Below are 17,101 nucleotides of genomic sequence, written 5' to 3'. Positions count from 1 at the left end.
GGGAAAAAAGTGGATTTTAAACTGTGTCTTTTCAAGTGTGGTTTCCATTCTGGTTGGGCAGGGCTTTATTAATACAACCCAACACTGTTAATATGATACTTCTTTTATTTTAGACTCTCTGGTTCTCCATTCACTCAAACGTCAGCACTGACATGACAGTCAGCAATTGGTCAAAGGTGCATAATCACACAACCAAGTTCACCTAAGAAAAATCATGGCAATGTAAAAATGTAATGGTCAGCTTCATGACTAATCTCTGGTGGTGTTCACCTGAATGATTACTGTTGACTCGGGTATAACTCGCAATGTCTTGAATCAAGCAGAGGGGCATTATAGACAGGAAGATAAGATCCATCACAGCAAGATTCAGACCTAGAACCTGAAAGACAAAGGAATAGGTTTAGGTAGGTGAAATTTTGGGAGTGGTGTCATATATGTTATGTTTTTAGTTGTTCTTCAATGGCAACCTGATGCAATCACCTTTTACTCTGACTGGGCTGGATAACCCATATCTGAAACTACCTGTTGCATAACATAAATAAAATACTTCAAACCCGGTGATGTACCTACCTTTGAGGCAGACATTGATTTCCTGTCCCTTAGAAATAGCCAAAGCAGGGCAATGTTAGCCACCACCCCTGTGACCAGGGTAAGGATGTCAGAGACAAACCACATGTTGTCCCAACCCTCTTTGTGACACCTACTGAAGATATCTGTAATAAACTTATCCTTTGCCGTGATCATGTTGCTCAGTATCTCAGGAGGTGCTCTGCTGGCAATCTTTGAAGGAGTGTCACACCTAGACAAAATTTCCCAAGTCAAAGAGAACGAACATCAACATTTGACTTCATCCTGTGCTTGACATTTATAATGTAAGAGGAGATACATTACTTATGACCCCTGTAACTGTATTTGAATTGGTAGAATTGAACTAAAATTGAACGTCCTTAAAACTCTCTCAGACTCTTGTTTCTGCCATGCATTAGGCTCTTGAACACAATGAGAGGATTATTTTTGGAAGTAGAAGTGTCTTTGAGCACACAGAGAGTCATACTGTGGAACATCCCGCTGAGTTTTCAGGGTATTTTCAGACTTTCACCAGATGTCTGTTTTGTTCTTTGCTTCCATTGCCTCATTTGCACCACAAAGGTGGAATAAGTGCAGTAATTAGAGTAACGAGGTAACTGTTTCTGGAAATAGCGGTTGCTGTTCAATTCTTTAAATGTCATTTTTCAAAGCTGTGAAAACTACAAATAAAACTCTGTTTAACTCCTTTGTTTTAGGTTGGAGGCATAAATCTCAGAGGGTGACATCTCAGAACCTGGAGAAATACAGCCAAAACCATTTGCATGGCTGCCACCACAGGTAAATGAGAAAATATGTTTAGTTGTAATTTGGGTGAACTGGCCCTTTAAGATGGTATTATTAAAGTATACACAAAAACTGGTATATAAATATAAGGTATTGAAATGTATTTAAGTTGCCATTGCAAACTCATTTTAGATGTATTTTATGCATAACTAAATTAAACATAGCCAAAGCTAAACAGAAGACTCCAACTTACCTCTGTGTAAGTCTTTCCCCTCTTGTCTCTCACAGTTCTTGTTACTTGCAACTGAAAGCCAGTTCAGCCCTCAAAACATATGATGTAAACACACACGCACACACGCACAGCTATCTATAGGGTAGACGAAACAAATGAGCAGGTGTTTAGTGTTGATTTTCCACCAATAAATGCAAAAATGTATTTTTCTTTGCAGTATAGGTGATTTGCATTGCTGCAGTCTGCCTGCCTTATTTTACTGCCAGTTTTCCCCTGCACACAGAGCATGCTCATGGTCTCCTGTGTAGGTGAGAGGACCCAAAAGATCTGCAGCTCACTCCTGTCTTTCTTTCTATATGGGGACAGTTCTCATTATCAAAGTTAAATCTTTGATAACTCCCAAAAGGTTAGCTATACGTGCTACTGTTTGAAAGTGTTGTCCATCACTCTTATTTAGTCAAAGATTGTAACAACTATTACTCTTTTAAAAATGTAATCTGTTCAACTGTTCGAGTCAATTTGTTTTTTCAATATATAGCTAAATATCACAGATCACAATTTGCCTCAGAGGGCTTTGCAACATATGACACCCTTTGTCCTTGGACCCTCACAGTGGACAAGAAAAAAAACAAAAACTCTTTAACAGGGGAAAAATGAAAGGAACACAGTTAAACACATACTGTACAATACATAAAGCAATAAAGGGGAGAGTAGTAAAGGAGAAGGGAGCCATACCAGTGACATCCATACACATCCCACCTAGGTCAAGGAGTATATAAAGCAGCAACATGTTTCCTTCAAGGCAGTTTTTGAAAGACTTAAAAGTGTTAAAGGAGGGGAGCACCTCTAAGGTAACAACATTTTGGAGCTTATTCCATACCCAGGGTGCATAAGAAGAGAAAGCAGTTTTACCAAGCCCTGAATGCACCCTGGGGACATTTAAAAGAATACTATTTGAAGAATGAGTCCAATAGTTGCTGGTCTAAAAGGACAATAGGCTGGAGATCCATCCATCCATCCATCCATCCATCTGTGTGCCCAGCACACCTCTAACAGGAGGCGTGCAGGAAGCATCCTGATCAGATGCCTGAACCACCTCAACTGGCCCCTTTCAACGTGAAGGAGCAGCGGCTCTACTCCAAGCTCCATCCGGATGTCCGAGCTCCTTACCCTATCTCTAGAGCTGAGCCCAGCCACCCCACAGAGGAAACTCATTTTGGCCGCTTGTATTCACAATCTCTTTTGTTCGGTCACTATCCAGAGCTCTTGACCGTAGGTGAGAGTTGGGATGTAGATGGACCAGTAAATCAAAAGCTTCACCATTTGGCTCAGCTCCCTCTTCACCACGACAGTCCGATGCAGCGCCCACATCACTGCAGACACAGCACCTAAACTCTGATCCATCTTACTCACATGCCAACTGCTTCACACTCCGTTGCAACCTCCCCAGGGCATGCTGGAAGTCACGGTTTGATGAAGCCAACAGAACCACATCATCTGCAAAAAGCAGAGATGCAACTCTGAGGTCCCCAAACCAGACCCTTTCCTCTCCCCCTGCTGCACCTCAAAATCCTGTCCATGAATATCACAAACAGAATCACTGATAAGGGACAACCCTTATGGAGGCCAACACCCACCGAGAACGTGTTTGACTTTACGCTGAGTATGCAGACGCAGCTCTCACTTTCGTCATACAGGGATTATATGATACAATGTATGAAATATAAATATCAGTAGTTTGCAGATACCGTCAATGCCAACATTTTTTTCTGATGGCTGGGCTGTTTTATGTGAATATTATTAAATTTGACTTTTTTTCTTTTGATAGAAAAAAGTAACCTCCCATGAATTAAATGTTGCCAAACTTTAAAATGATCTTCCTCTCACTAAATTGCAATACTGAGGCCAGGTTGCATATTTCACCTCCATTACCAAACTGCTGGTCCCCACACATTTTCTTCTCCTTTTCAGTTGTTTTGAGTTGTTTATTTGACAGGAACAATGCACAACTTCTTAGCTGCATTCAAGATAGCTATAAGCTCATTTACAGCTGTAATCCCTATTAACTAGTAACAAGTAATTTTACAGAGACCCAGCCAGTGAACTAAAGCCAGCATCTGTTACAGTACCTAATTCTCTATTTGCTGCTACATCAACCTTTCAACCCACGTAATAGCATCAAACATCTTTTATTTAGGTTTATGTAGCATCAAACATCTTTTATTTAGGTTTAAGTATGACAGCCATCTCTCATACTTAAACCTAAATAAAAGATGTTTGCTGCTACATCAACCTTTCAACCCACGTAATAGCATCAAACATCTTTTATTTAGGTTTAAGTATGAGAGATGGCTGTCATCGCCATCTGAGATCTCCTTTCCTGTCACTCAAGTCCAGTGTGAACAGACAAACCACTCCATCTTCCTCATGTGTCAGTGCCGCTCTGCAGGCAAATGAGGTCATCTAATCATTTTCAGCTGTCAGGACGCTGTGATGAATTAGGTCCATCTTCCTCTGAATTTCCTGACTGTCCCTCTTTCTCCCTCTTCCTTTGTCTATTTCCTTCCTTTCTTTATCTAGTTCCCTCCTCTTCCTCTCTGAATCAGTCAGAAAAGCACACACTGAAAACGCATGCTGATCCGTTCAACTAAACAAAAGTCTCTTTATTCAGCTTTTATGGCAGTCTTATTATTATACAACAAATAGTTTACAGTAAAAGAAATACTGAGGACTGTCCAGTCCAAGCTGTTTCAACCCCCCTTCAAAAAAATGTAAAGTGCAGATTTGTAAGTGTGTCTACTCAAGTCCTTCTATTAAAAATAAAGACAGCCCCACAGCTAGAGTAGCAACAGTAAAGGGCTCTTGGATAAAGTTAAGGATTAAAATGCATGAACATACAGTAGACCAAGGGAAAAATAAAGGTTGATTATTCATTAAAAAATGAAATTAGGAGCAATCTCAACATTTGCTGTAAAGCTGCACAACTGCAGCTGAAGTTTAGAGAATTCAAGTGAATCAGAGTTTATAGGTCGACATGGTCCGGAAGCTTCTCCATCTCGCTGCTCAGACTTATCAGTGCATTTTCTGTGCAGTTTCCAGTGCATCAGGGACAAAATAGTCTCACAGTGTGTCTGACCTCCTTATGTTTGCTACACACAGAGAACCTTAGTTACATCGCACAAGAGGTTGTCTTGAAGTTAAAAATCAGTTTTCAAGTTACTATCTGAACCTATGGCTCAAACTAGCCTATAATTAATTGAAGCTGTGATAATTATTTGCAATTATCATTAGACCCCGCTCAGATTTCCAGTCAGTATTTTAGACATGTATACCCTACATGTTCCTAAATCCATCAGGGGTCATGAATGACTTTGCCAAAATGCTTTAGCTTTTGGTGATAGAATGAGTTATGGCAGTACAGACAGAGAAAAATAAACACGATTTTTTTTTTTTTTTTTTTTTACATTTCGTCAACAATTCTGGCGAGAAAGAAATGATCAATTTAAAACAATGACTGTATCATGAAATCCATACAAACACCATATCACTGGCTGCATTCAGTGGCTACAGCAACAGATGCTTTTTAATCACAGTGTGTTTGCTACCCATAAAGCCCCATCATCAGTCTGTTTTCTCCTCACAGTGTGGGAAAATATCAGGGCATATTAATAAGAGCTGTAAAGAGACTAAGTCTTTTGTCACATCACACATGAGATATAAGAAATGTATGTTAAGTCTTTAGTTTCAAAGCAAAAATAAACTGTATATATGTATACTATACATATCTGTCAAGGTTAGATTATATAGACTTTAGGAAGGCTGATAGGAATCTTTTTCTTACCAATAAACTATTAAAAAACGCTTACACTGCTGGGAGATTTCAGCTGCCTAAATGGTGGTGGCCACAGTCAAAGTCCTTTATAATCCTTCAAAACCTTCATTAACATCAATGGTTAAGCCAAATTAGTATACCTTAGAGTTAAACTCCCTGTGTTCCCTTGTCAACTGGCTACTCGAAGCTTTCTTGTAATATCTGATGGCTAAAAAAGCACAACTTTCTCCATAGATCTCCTCTTGTGGAGAGCGCAGCAGCAGCAGCAGTTCAGTAAGAATTAAGGACAAAGAAAAATCTAGAGTGCCCAGTTCCTGTTAAGTCCAAAATGCAGGAGAAGTTCAGCAAGCATGCAGTAACAGAGGGGGCTTCTAAACTGGCTGCAGCTCCAGTTGTACACGTTTTCTTTGTGTCCGTGTTGATCATTGCACCTGCAGCCTTCAGTGGGAGAAAACAGGAATGAGGGAGAGTAAAAAGATTTCACGTGTCCCCAAAATGTGTCTGTGAATCTGTCCCTCCGACGTCTTCAACAGGGACGGCACAGCGCCCACTAACTATGTGTAGGGGAAGGTGTAGCTACTGCCATGGCCTCTGTGGTGTTGGATTGGGGTTGGGGTAGATAGGCGCCGGTGTTGGGTAGGGGGGCACAGCTGTGTTGGGGTTGGGCGGGTACGTCGGGGTAGGATACTGCGGCATCATGGGAGGCTGACCGTGGGTGGTTGCATGGACGGGTGAGGAAGCAGAGGAGGAGGAGGCGGGGAGGTGGAGGTAGAGGGGGGCAGATGGAGCAGAAGGGGCAGAAGGCGCTGTTGGAGTCGGGACCCTCTGCAGGACGACGTGTGGGTAAAGCTGAGACTCAGAGCGGTAGAGTCCGGGCAGGGAGGCCTTCAGCAAACTCTCCTGACTCCTGAATGAAAGACAGAAGAAGAAAGGAAGAGAGTCACATCAGCTGAATGTTTCAGCAACTGGCCTTTACCAATGACAGTATTTATACTTGTGCGGTGGCATGTCTGTGACATTCTGCAATTATACCTCCAAAACGCTAGGTGGCGGTGGGTTTCTATGCCACTGTGTTTGATTGATTCAACTAAAACACATAAAACATGGCGTAATAGCGACAATATTAAACAAAGGTGAAAAGTCTGGTTCCATTATAACTCATGCTAACATTATTAGTGAAAGCCTAATTGGCCTTGTAACTAGCAGACTTTTCCTCTATTAAGCTGCGAACATCAGCAGCATTTAGCAAATGTAACGTTACAAAGTTCGGCTCCATTATTATTCACAAAGTTCACAGACAAAACAATTGTCTTATACTAGACACATTTACCTCACATATACAACATGCTAACGTTATTAGCATGTGCTTATGACATTTCCTGTTGCATAAATTAGCCTAATAACTAGCGCACTTTGCTATATGCTGTATGGCACTTAGCTCCAAGCCCACCGGTTACCACTGAAGGCAAATCTTTTAAAACAGGTCAAAAATTCAAAGTTTCATGGAAAATGGTGCATATGTTAGGGACGACTTTCTGTGTGTGGGACTCACTCAAAATTATAGTATGTGTTCATGGTAATGAAGGACTATGTCAGCCAGTGCAACAGTGTGTTTTTAATAGTTTTTGGACAGCAATGGAGCTCTATGACATAGACAAATTTCTCTATCGATTTTGTATTTGCATGTTGTCATGTTATATACCCGTGTATTTCGATCTTGGGAAGCAGACATGTGTAAGATGATGGGTTTGCTTGTGTCAAACATTTGCCCTGAGTACAGTCTATAGACTTAAACCTTCTGTCCTTTTGTTTCTTCTTAGCTCAAACATATTACTATGAAACTTGGTGAACAGAAACATCTTCACATTATGATTTGTAGGAATAAATATCAAATTTGTTTAGGATAACAGTAGACTGACATTGCTTATATGCATTTGTTAAAACATACACCTTCATGATGTATTTGGTTCTCTGCCAGCTTACCTCTGGTATCCTCTGTTTTCATATCCACCAAGCCCCCCAGTCAGGTAGAGGGGGCTGTCAGGAGCCAGACGGGGGTTCATCCTCTGGGAGAGATGGAAGATCTTGGGAGGAGGGAAGGCTTCCCATTCTCCCTCTTCTCTCTCTAGCCAACACTCGCTGCGGCGGGCCGAGCGCTTCTCTCTGCGCCTGAGGAGGAGAGAACTTAGTCAGCTCAGTAGGCTTCATATAGCAGAGAGAAAGTTTGAGAACTAAATGTAACAGGTGGGGTTATATCGAGGATAAGCTCTATTTAATATGAATGCAGAATCCGTAAGCAATGGGACAAGATTTTGTTAAGCATTCTGGTTTCTGTTTGTAGTCCGTTTGTAGTCCAAGTAGTTCTGACCAATCATGTTTGAGGGCTTTGGTTGCACTTAGATAAACAGTTTATGTGGAGAGCAAAAGAGGCAGAAATGCAATTTTGGAATCATTGGCTATTGTCTGACAATTATGTAGCTTTATAAGCTGGTTACTTGTGAGACAGTTCGCTCGTTGCGACATCTCTCAACTCCAATTGCATTCTTGCGTCTCAAATTGCTAATTGCTCTGTAAACAATGGCCGGCACACCAAAGAAGTAGTTTTGACCCTGATATTCTGATATCTTGGCTACATTGAAATCCCCAAAATATTGACTGTTGCCTCCAGAGGCTCGTCAGACCGATATCTGTTGGTATTTGAGAAAAATATTTACTTCTTTTGTCAGTCCTACCTGCTTCGTCCCTCTTTCTTGGCTCGGTCCCGACTGGATCGTTCCTGCAGGCAGCAGATAAGGAAGGACAGGGACATGGCCAGGATGACAATGCCACTCACCACTGAAGCCAACACAGCCACTCTCAGACCACGGTCCTCAGGTCTGGGGATCGCTGTGGGAATGAATTACATTTTAAAAGATTTATTGAATCAGCAGATCCCAAGAAAATGACTGTCAAGCGTGCATTTGTAGCCAAATGAATCGCTCACCTTCACAGACGGGCAGGTAGTTGCTCCACTGCGGTTTGCCATTCCTGACATTGCAGTAGATTTTGTCACTGCCGACCAGCTGGTATCCTTCTCTGCACCAGAAGGCCAACACGCTACCAATCGACACGCCTGTGCCGCTCTCCACATAGAAGGAACCCCGGCGTGGTGGCAGGACAGGGATACAGGATAGACCTGAGAGGAGAGGGGATGAAACAGACGGTCACTTCATAAATCAACAAAGCACTTTGTGATTTAGAGCTGAAGGTAAGAAAGAACAGTGGTTTTGACTCATAAGAGCTAATCCGTCCTTGTAAAATGTTTCAGATATAGCTTCATATTTAGCATACAGACATGAGTATTCTTCTAACTACAGAGAGTAGGTGCTTACTTGCAATCCGCTGAGTTTTTTAAGTGGGCTCAACATTAGTGGAGTTATTTGAATTCTATCACTTCAGAAATAGCAAAAATCTCTTTCCGTAGGTAAAAAACTGCACATCCTCTTGCTTCATTGTATATTAGTCATATCCTGGACCATGTATGATTGTAGACCATTGGTATATTATGGCCTTTCTTTGATAATGAGACACTTACAATGTTTGTAGCAAAAGTTTTTTACCAGGCTGTTCTCACTACACTGTTTGTACATATACCTATGAAAAGTTTTGCACCAGAATTTGTATATAACCCACATAATCATGAGCCAGTAATTTGTATAATATAACCTATGTAATCAGAAGGGCTGTGATCACATGACCAATGTGCTGACAGGAGTAGTAGAAAGAGCAAGAGTTCTCATAACTGTATGTTCACACCAACAGTGCATAGAGCTTCCAAGGCGGCAGAAGTCATTAATTTTCAATGAGAGCCCGGTGACTTGGGCGACCTGGTCGTCAGCCGCGCGTCTTGGGCAACCAAAGCGACCGTAGCAGCTCCGGAGGGGAGTTAAAACTTGTTCAACTTTATGGTAATGAGCTCTGACACAGTTTGGCGGCAACCAATCAGAATGCTGACGTGCTTCGATGAAGCGGGTCCCAGAGAACAAGCCATGTAACTTTGGTTCCTAAAACACACTTGTTCCGACAATGGATAAAGTTGATAACTTGCGTTCGTGCCCACTCAGTCCTGTATAATGTTTCACTGTTCAGTTACAGAGACCAAAATAAGAAGAATGAGGCGTGGGACCGTGTCGCGGAAGTAGTTGGTTGGTCTGGTGAGTTTTAAAGTGTGTAATGTTAGTAATAGAGGAGAGAATTGCAGGCTAATGTTGCGACATAGCATGCAAGTCTTCTTTGCTTGGTTTGAATGGGATGACATACGTTTTCTGTTTTCATTGACCAAACATAACTTTCTGTTGGCCAACTGTGAGCTTTTTGACTGGACAACAGCAACTATGCTGCTTTCAGGCCAGTAGTCCGCTTTGCGGCTCCTTTAAATTGACAAGCACGATCGAACGTTCAATGATTCACATGATGAGCTATTAGAGCAACCAAAGCTGCCACAAATATTTTTGACAGTCGTGCTTCTTGGGCGTCCGCGACAGACTTTGCCTCTTTGGAAGCTTCTGGTGTGAACGTACAGTAAGGATGTAGGTTGGGGTGGTAGATGTGTTAAATAAACATAGAACCTTCCCCCAGGACAGCAGTGTCTGAAACCTGGTAAACTTTGAGTTATTTTAGGTATGTCATCACCTTGTTTCTTTTCCTAAACCTCACCTATGTAATTTCCCTAAATCTAATCTATGTAACTTTACTTCCCTAAACCCAACCTACGTGACTTTACTTTCCTAGATCCAACCTACCTAACTTTACTTTCCTAAACCCAATCTTTGTGATTTTACTTTCTTAAACCTTACCTACATAACTTCCCTTTCCTAAACCTAACCTAAGTAACTTTACTTTACTAAACCTAGCCATCCTAACTTTATTTTCCTAAACCCAACCTTTGTGATTTTACTTTTCTAAACTGTACCTATGTAACTTCACTTTCCTAAACTTAACCTACCTAACTTCACTTTCCTAAACCTAACATACATGACTTCACTCTCCTGAACTTAACCTACGTAACTTCACTTTCATAAACCTAACCTCCGTGACTTTACTTCCCTATATCCAACCTACCCAACTTTACTTTCCTAAACTTAACCTACCTAACTTCACTTTCCTAAACCTAGCCTACATAGCTTAATGTTAAGTATGTAATGTGAAAATGGGTGCTAATTAATTAAATATTATATGAACCGTTGTATGCGGATACGTTATTTGTTTCAGATTTGAACTGAAGATTGTAACTCTGTCTCAATAGCTTTTTCTGACTGCCCCTCTCCTTTGTCCTTGTCTGACTCTTTCTACTCTCTTTATCCCACACTTTCTTTTTTTGTTTTTCCTTTCTTGTCACTTTTTTCTGCACTCTCTTGTCAAACACAGACACAGCTCGGCCTCTGTGTCTGTTATCTATGCAGGGAGCCTGAGATTAGCACTTTCACTGGATAGACAGACAGAGAGATGGAGAGACAGAAAGTACTATTTTTATCTTCCTTATGCTACAATACCTCTGAGAGGTCGTCTTGTGATACAGCAGCTATTGTTAGATTGTGCTGCAGGGATTTTTGAGACTCGCAGGAAATCTCATGTAAACCCACAGCGTCACTAGTCACACAACACATCCCTCATTTTTCAGAAAGATCTTACTCAAATGGAGAGTAAGTGTGGGTTATTTCTGCACCGTAGCACAAAATGGTCATATGATATCTGCGGCAGGTTGACAGGGTTATTGATTAATGCTGATGACTCAGCAATTACTTGGCCAGCTGCTGAGATTTCTGGCTTTTAACACTCCACTGAGTCATACCATGTTATGGCCAGTATGTAAGACATTAAATTACATAGAAAAAGTACATAACAGTAAAAAGAACAAGATGATTAGTAGTTATCCAAAACTACACATACGTTGTGATTTGGTAAGATGCATCATCACTTGAATCACTAACAGAAGCAAATATTCACCAAAACAAATGAAACCATTCACTCACATGATGCTACACTGGACTGTAGTTTTAAAAATGATGCATTTAAAGAAATAGATTTCTTTTTTTGGCCACTGGGGAGCAGCGTAACAAACTGTAAACAGTAACGGCCAGGAGGGCATGTGATGCTGCAGTTTGCTTTGCTGTGTCAGTATTAGTGTAATCTATGTGTGTGCGTGTGTGTGTGTGTGTGTGTGAGAGAGAGAGAGAGAGAGAGAGAGAGAAAGAGAGCACGAAAAGGGGAGGGAAAGAGAGAGAGATGTCATCCCACAATAAGACCCTGTGAACATGCAAGCTGCTCTCTGCTGATTAGGAACGACAGATGGGAGGATTTCTGCAGCAGTAGAGACAGAGAGGGAGAGGATCCCGTGATCCTGTGTGAAGATGACAGCATCCCCTCCCTCCCTAACACACACACACACACACACACACACACACACACACACACACACATCAAGGCACACACAGCAGACACGTGCGTAATGGGTACAGTGCAGGGAAACAAGGACAAGCTGACTGATATAAAAGGGGAAACTAAAAGCCATTTTGTTTCCCCTAAGATATATTTTACTGATGCTAGCATTGTGTGTGTATGTGTGTGTGTGTGTGTGTGTGTAGAATAAAATGTTTGCTCTGCATGTTCCTGCAAACCACAGATATGCTACATTTGTATGTTTCACATGTATGACGTAGTTGAGATTACATCTTTATGAGGTGACTTTCTCATCAGGAGGAGGAGGGGATAGTGAATGACTTGACAGATAGGTGAGACAACTGCCAAGCACCAGACAGAAGCAGACCACTGTTGAGACCAACAAAAGTGTTGATGTTTTTAACTACAGGTCAGGGCATTTCCAGCCATGTTTGTAGTGACAGAAGCAGGTATTTTTTATGCGAGTTCAGAGCGTTTCTAGCTGTGTTTGTAGTGATAAAAGCGAATATTTTTTATTGACAGTTAAGGGCATTTCAAGCTGTGTTTGTAGTGACAAAAGAGGATTTTTTTAAAAAAATTTTTTTTATGAGAGCTCAGGATATTTCTAGCTGTGTAGTGTAGTGATAAAAGCCAGTATTTTTATTAACGGTTCAGGGCATTTCTAGGTGAGTTTATTGTGACAAAAGGGAGATTTTTTTAATGAGAGTTCAGCATATTACTAGCTGTGCTTGTAGTGACTTAAGTGAGAATTTTTGATGAGAGTTTGGGGCATTTTTAGGTGTGTTGGTAGTGATAGACGCTGTATTTTTTTAACAAGAGTTTAGGGGTATTCTAAGCCATGTTTGTAGCAACCTAATCAAGTGGTCCTAACCAAGCAGGTCTTATGTCTAAAGCGTAAAGTTTCAACATATCCACTACATATAAAACAAAAATTGTAACATATCAGTAGTTTGCAGGAACAAACACTTTTTTTTTGGCAAATGGGTTTAAAAAACTGAAGCATTGGTAGATTCAGTTGTTCCAGTGACCAATAGCTGCACAAGATTCCATTCAAAACTTTCAAAGCCCAACATTTTTTTTCTATAAGTCAAGGCCTTGATTGATAGCTTTCTAAACATTTAACATGTACAATGAGATCCCTCGTACCTCTGCTCCTGGTAGCTGTAGCATACCACAGTTACACTTAAAGCAATTGACATGACTAACACTGTGAAAAAGAAAGGTGGACAATTAAAAGTTTGAGTGAGTTTTAATAAGGATTTGACATAGAGTAGTATACATTTATCTGATTGCTGATGTCAGGCTCCTGTCTTTGTGCAACAAAACTGTTGCTGTTTGAGAAAAATATAACCCTGTCATTTGTGTTGGAGAGATGTAAATCTCCTGGGGAATGAATACTAAGGACTGAAATTTGCATGTGAAAGAAAGCGATATGATATTGTTTAATTAAAATGAGGTGGTTTTAATTATCAGCTGAGATTTATCTGGTGAGTTTATCAGACCTCATTTCAGTAACAGGAGCTGTCTATAATGGTCTACTATAAAGACTCACACATGGCACAGAACAACACAGTTATCTATTTGCTGTTCACATGGGATGGGGATATTCATTATTAGGTGGTGGTATGGTAAATTAACTTTCAGTGTCATTTTTATTGGGGCTTCATGGGGCTTTATAACTTAGCTTCTGTTTTCTGATTGGACTTCAAATTTAAAAGTGCTGTAGGCAACATTCAGAGCATAGCTTTGACTCAGAGTCAGAACACTGATTGCCTACACACGACTCTCAACATGGAGGTGAGCCGGCAGCTATCAGTTAATAGTGCTAACAGCGTGAACTGTGCTGACAGAGTTAACAGTGTTAACCTGGGAGAGTGGGAGGGGAGGGGGAGAGCTACACTTTCTTGAAGACACAGTTCGGCCACCGTGGGTTGGGACGCCTAATCTGTGGTAAACACCGTAGGAACGCGATGCACAGCAGCAGTGATCATCAAGCCAGTGGGATATACACACAGGGAATCACATGCATTAAAAGCTACCATAACAAATAACAGGGAAGCTTTGATGACAACATACAGAAGTAGCATGACTTTAATCTCTGCTCAGAACGCCATTACGAGTAATTCCACTATATCTTAACATGGCAAATTGCTGTTTGCTGCTGAAATAATGTTCTGTATGTTGCATACAGCTCCTTTAAAGCAGTATTATTGTATGTTCTTGGCAGCTTGTAGCAGAACAAGCTGTGAACACTTTTATATTATCATTTATCTTTTTAAGTTTTCATAGCAAACATGCAAGCAAGCAGTTGTCTATTAAAATAGCTAGCAGACATGAAGCAACATGAGGCCATATTGGGTCGCCAGTCAATTCAATACTCACTCTCATTTTACCTCTGTTTCTCATTTTACCTCTGTTTTGGGTCTCCTCCAATCTCTGAAACCAATATCTGGCTCTTTAGTGGATAAATGTCCCACTATCTTCACCAGCTAGCTGATAACCTTGCTGCCCACTGTTTGGTACTGGACAGGTATACTGAACTGTGGCTTTTTTGTAACCTTTCCACTGAAAACAGCTCCGTGCTGTGGCTACAAATTGATGAATTATGATATTGAAACAAAGCAGAAATTGAAATGTAAAAGTTGCATGCTGTAGTACCACAACAGTGAACAGAAAGATGTTGAAAACACAGCAGAGCTAAGGGGAATTGCAGAGTCAGGGAATAATTCTCTCACCATCTATATAAATTATGTATTGCTTATATTACATTATTATATATCTGTATAGCTAACTAACAAGCAAGCTATTAGCTTGTAAACAAACTCCCGTTAAAACACCACTAGCACATTAGGTAATATATGCACTGTACATGCATAGTATGTGTTCTTGAAACTTACACCAGGTGCACCTCCTAAGCTTCCTCTTTCACAAACACCCACACACTTGTCTGCCACAGAAAAAGCCTTCACCTCTATAAAAGCAGATAAAATATTGAACATATTACGTGACAGTGTGTGTGTTTTAAGATTCTAGCTGAGGTGTTTTTTAGCTGGCTGTTGCCACGCCGCAGGAGGAAGCTCTTTGCCATCCCGACAAACCCCGAGACACTGAAGTAACGCCCACCTCCCCTGCCAGTCGACACGCTATAGTAAACAGAGAAGAGGAACAATGACAGCAGTGTGGAGCGAACAAACAGAACACCCCCAGTGGAGCCCAGCATCAATAAAAACTAGAATTAATGCCGAAAAGATTGAAAATGTCTGTTGCTTTTGGTGTGTTGTTGATTTTCTGTCACTTTACTTTGGCTGCAAGTAAAGTTCTGTGTGTGTGAGTGTGTGTGTCTGAGTGACTGACATCAGCTCTGAAAAGAATTCATGTGTGTATGTGTCTGAAATCTGTGCTGATGTCCAGAGTGAGGCTACGTTAGTTCTGTGAGTGCATGTGTGTTGACTCTGCGCTCTGTTTGCCCTTTCATGTTGGTTCGGTCCCATTCAGAAAGCTCTTCTGTCATCGTGGAAACTGCAGGTTGCCAATCAAAACGTTCAGCTGCCAGCAGGGCGCTAATATACTTCTGAACCCCCCCAAACCTGGCAACGCGACACAGCCAACCAAACATCCACTTTGCTAAAACCCTCCCCGCTTGTCTCTGTCAGGGAAGCAAACTCAGAATAGTTTGTGATTAAATAAAGATTAGGCTCTCTGCATTAAAGATTCAAACACACACATACACATTCACATGCACAGAACGAGTGAACGGAACAAACACACACTCTCTAGATGCACCCATGGATGCACCAGTGGCATGCTCACATGTATGAAGACAGATGTTCTGTACAATGACATACGGCATGCATGCCATGCCCACACATACTCACTTTTCAGCTTCATGAATGGCCAAATTTAAAACCTTACCCTGTAAACTGATCATGACATCATTACTCAAACAATTCAGTGAAGTGTGTTGCAGGGAAATATCCCTTTAACTAATGCGCCACTGATTTAAGGCCCAGGCACACCAAACCAACACCAAAGAACTTGTGGCAACGAAGATCGACTGCTATGTCGCCTCACGTCACCTGTGTCTCGGCCAGAAAGTGTCACTGAACACACAGCAGACTACAGCCAACCACCAACTAGCATGAATGTTCTGCGCCTGCATGAACGAGAATAACTCTCCATACCAGCAGGCGGCAGAAATCTGTATTTGTTGGTCAAAAAGGGAAACAGGAAGAGCTATAGGACGGATTTAAGATGCCTGTTAGCCAGTTAGCACATTAAAAGCTCAACCCGATGTTGAAAGGACAAATGATAGTTACTGTGAGCTTGAGAAAAATAATGCAAGCATTTATGAACCCTTCCTGCTAAAAAAGCTTCATGGCTAGAAAAAATGATCGTACATAATGTAAGTTTGTTTTGATCTCACTCCCTCTTGACTTCAGCTGTTTGTTTACTTTCCTCACTTTAGTTTCTCTTCTCATCCACTAAGTTGAACTGCCAGTCAGAGTTATGTCATTCACCAATGGGCTCCGCTGTCTCCAATACCAATTCAACATACTGAATCAGCAGAAAAAAATCCAACAAGGCCTGACTTGTGCCAGCGGTGCAGGGCACACCATATAAACTAGGGCAACAGATGCTCACCGACAAGCCAATATTGACCAAGTGCTATCAAGAGCATGCCAAGCCAACAGGTGCAGATATAACCTTAAAGCCACGCAAAGAAGAAGAAGATGCCGGCCAATCAAAAACCTGAATTGAAACTGAAACCCTATTGCTGGAAGGCTATCTGGAGCAGTAACCACTGTATCCTGATGCCTCTATTCCGCAATATAGTGGAAGTGTAACTTTACATTTATATTTAAACATGTAAAAAGTCCTGCAAAATTAGAGGCAGCACTATTTTAGCCATGTCCGCCATTGCATGAAATGTTGCAGCATTTGCGACACCTGATCTGTTTTTCCTGTCTTTGCATCAACACTGAAAACGTGGTTTCTGATGCTGTTTTCAAATATACCTATGTACATGTGAACAAGGTCTTAGTATTTCACTCTCAAAGTCAGAAGAAAGAATGGTCCATACCTCTGCATAGATATCCTGACTACTACCCCTCATATGAATCAAGCGCCACTGGATCACACTTGATCCTATACTTCCCATAATGCAACTTAATTGCACTTTTTTGTCAGACTCCCTACCTGTTAAACCCTCATGTCTTTCAAAGGAGACAAAGTACACTCAGAGATGGAGGGTGGAAGCAGTATACAAACAAGTCCTGCAGCTGGATATT

General features: G+C 41.2%; 1 protein-coding gene across 4 annotated transcripts in view; it reads right to left on the bottom strand.

Annotated features, from left to right (window-relative positions):
* Positions 1-4,185: 4,185 nt before the first annotated feature.
* Positions 4,186-17,101, bottom strand: part of LOC117249196 (uncharacterized) — a 49,086-nt gene continuing 36,170 nt past the window's right edge. For all 4 annotated transcript variants that reach the window (XM_078165126.1, XM_033614656.2, XM_033614659.2 and 1 more), the window contains exons 3-6: positions 8,359-8,550; positions 8,108-8,261; positions 7,359-7,544; positions 4,186-6,282 (exon numbers count right to left, since the gene is read on the bottom strand). In XM_078165126.1, coding sequence (XP_078021252.1) covers positions 5,952-6,282; positions 7,359-7,544; positions 8,108-8,261; positions 8,359-8,550 — 863 coding nt within the window. In that variant the 3' untranslated portion in view covers positions 4,186-5,951. The remainder of the gene's footprint in view (positions 6,283-7,358; positions 7,545-8,107; positions 8,262-8,358; positions 8,551-17,101) is intronic.

Source organism: Epinephelus lanceolatus, chromosome 23 (assembly GCF_041903045.1).
Source record: "Epinephelus lanceolatus isolate andai-2023 chromosome 23, ASM4190304v1, whole genome shotgun sequence".
NCBI classification, from domain to species: Eukaryota; Metazoa; Chordata; class Actinopteri; order Perciformes; family Serranidae; genus Epinephelus; species Epinephelus lanceolatus.
The sequence above is the reverse complement of the archived record's forward strand: the minus strand, read 5'-3'. Positions and strand labels throughout refer to the sequence as shown.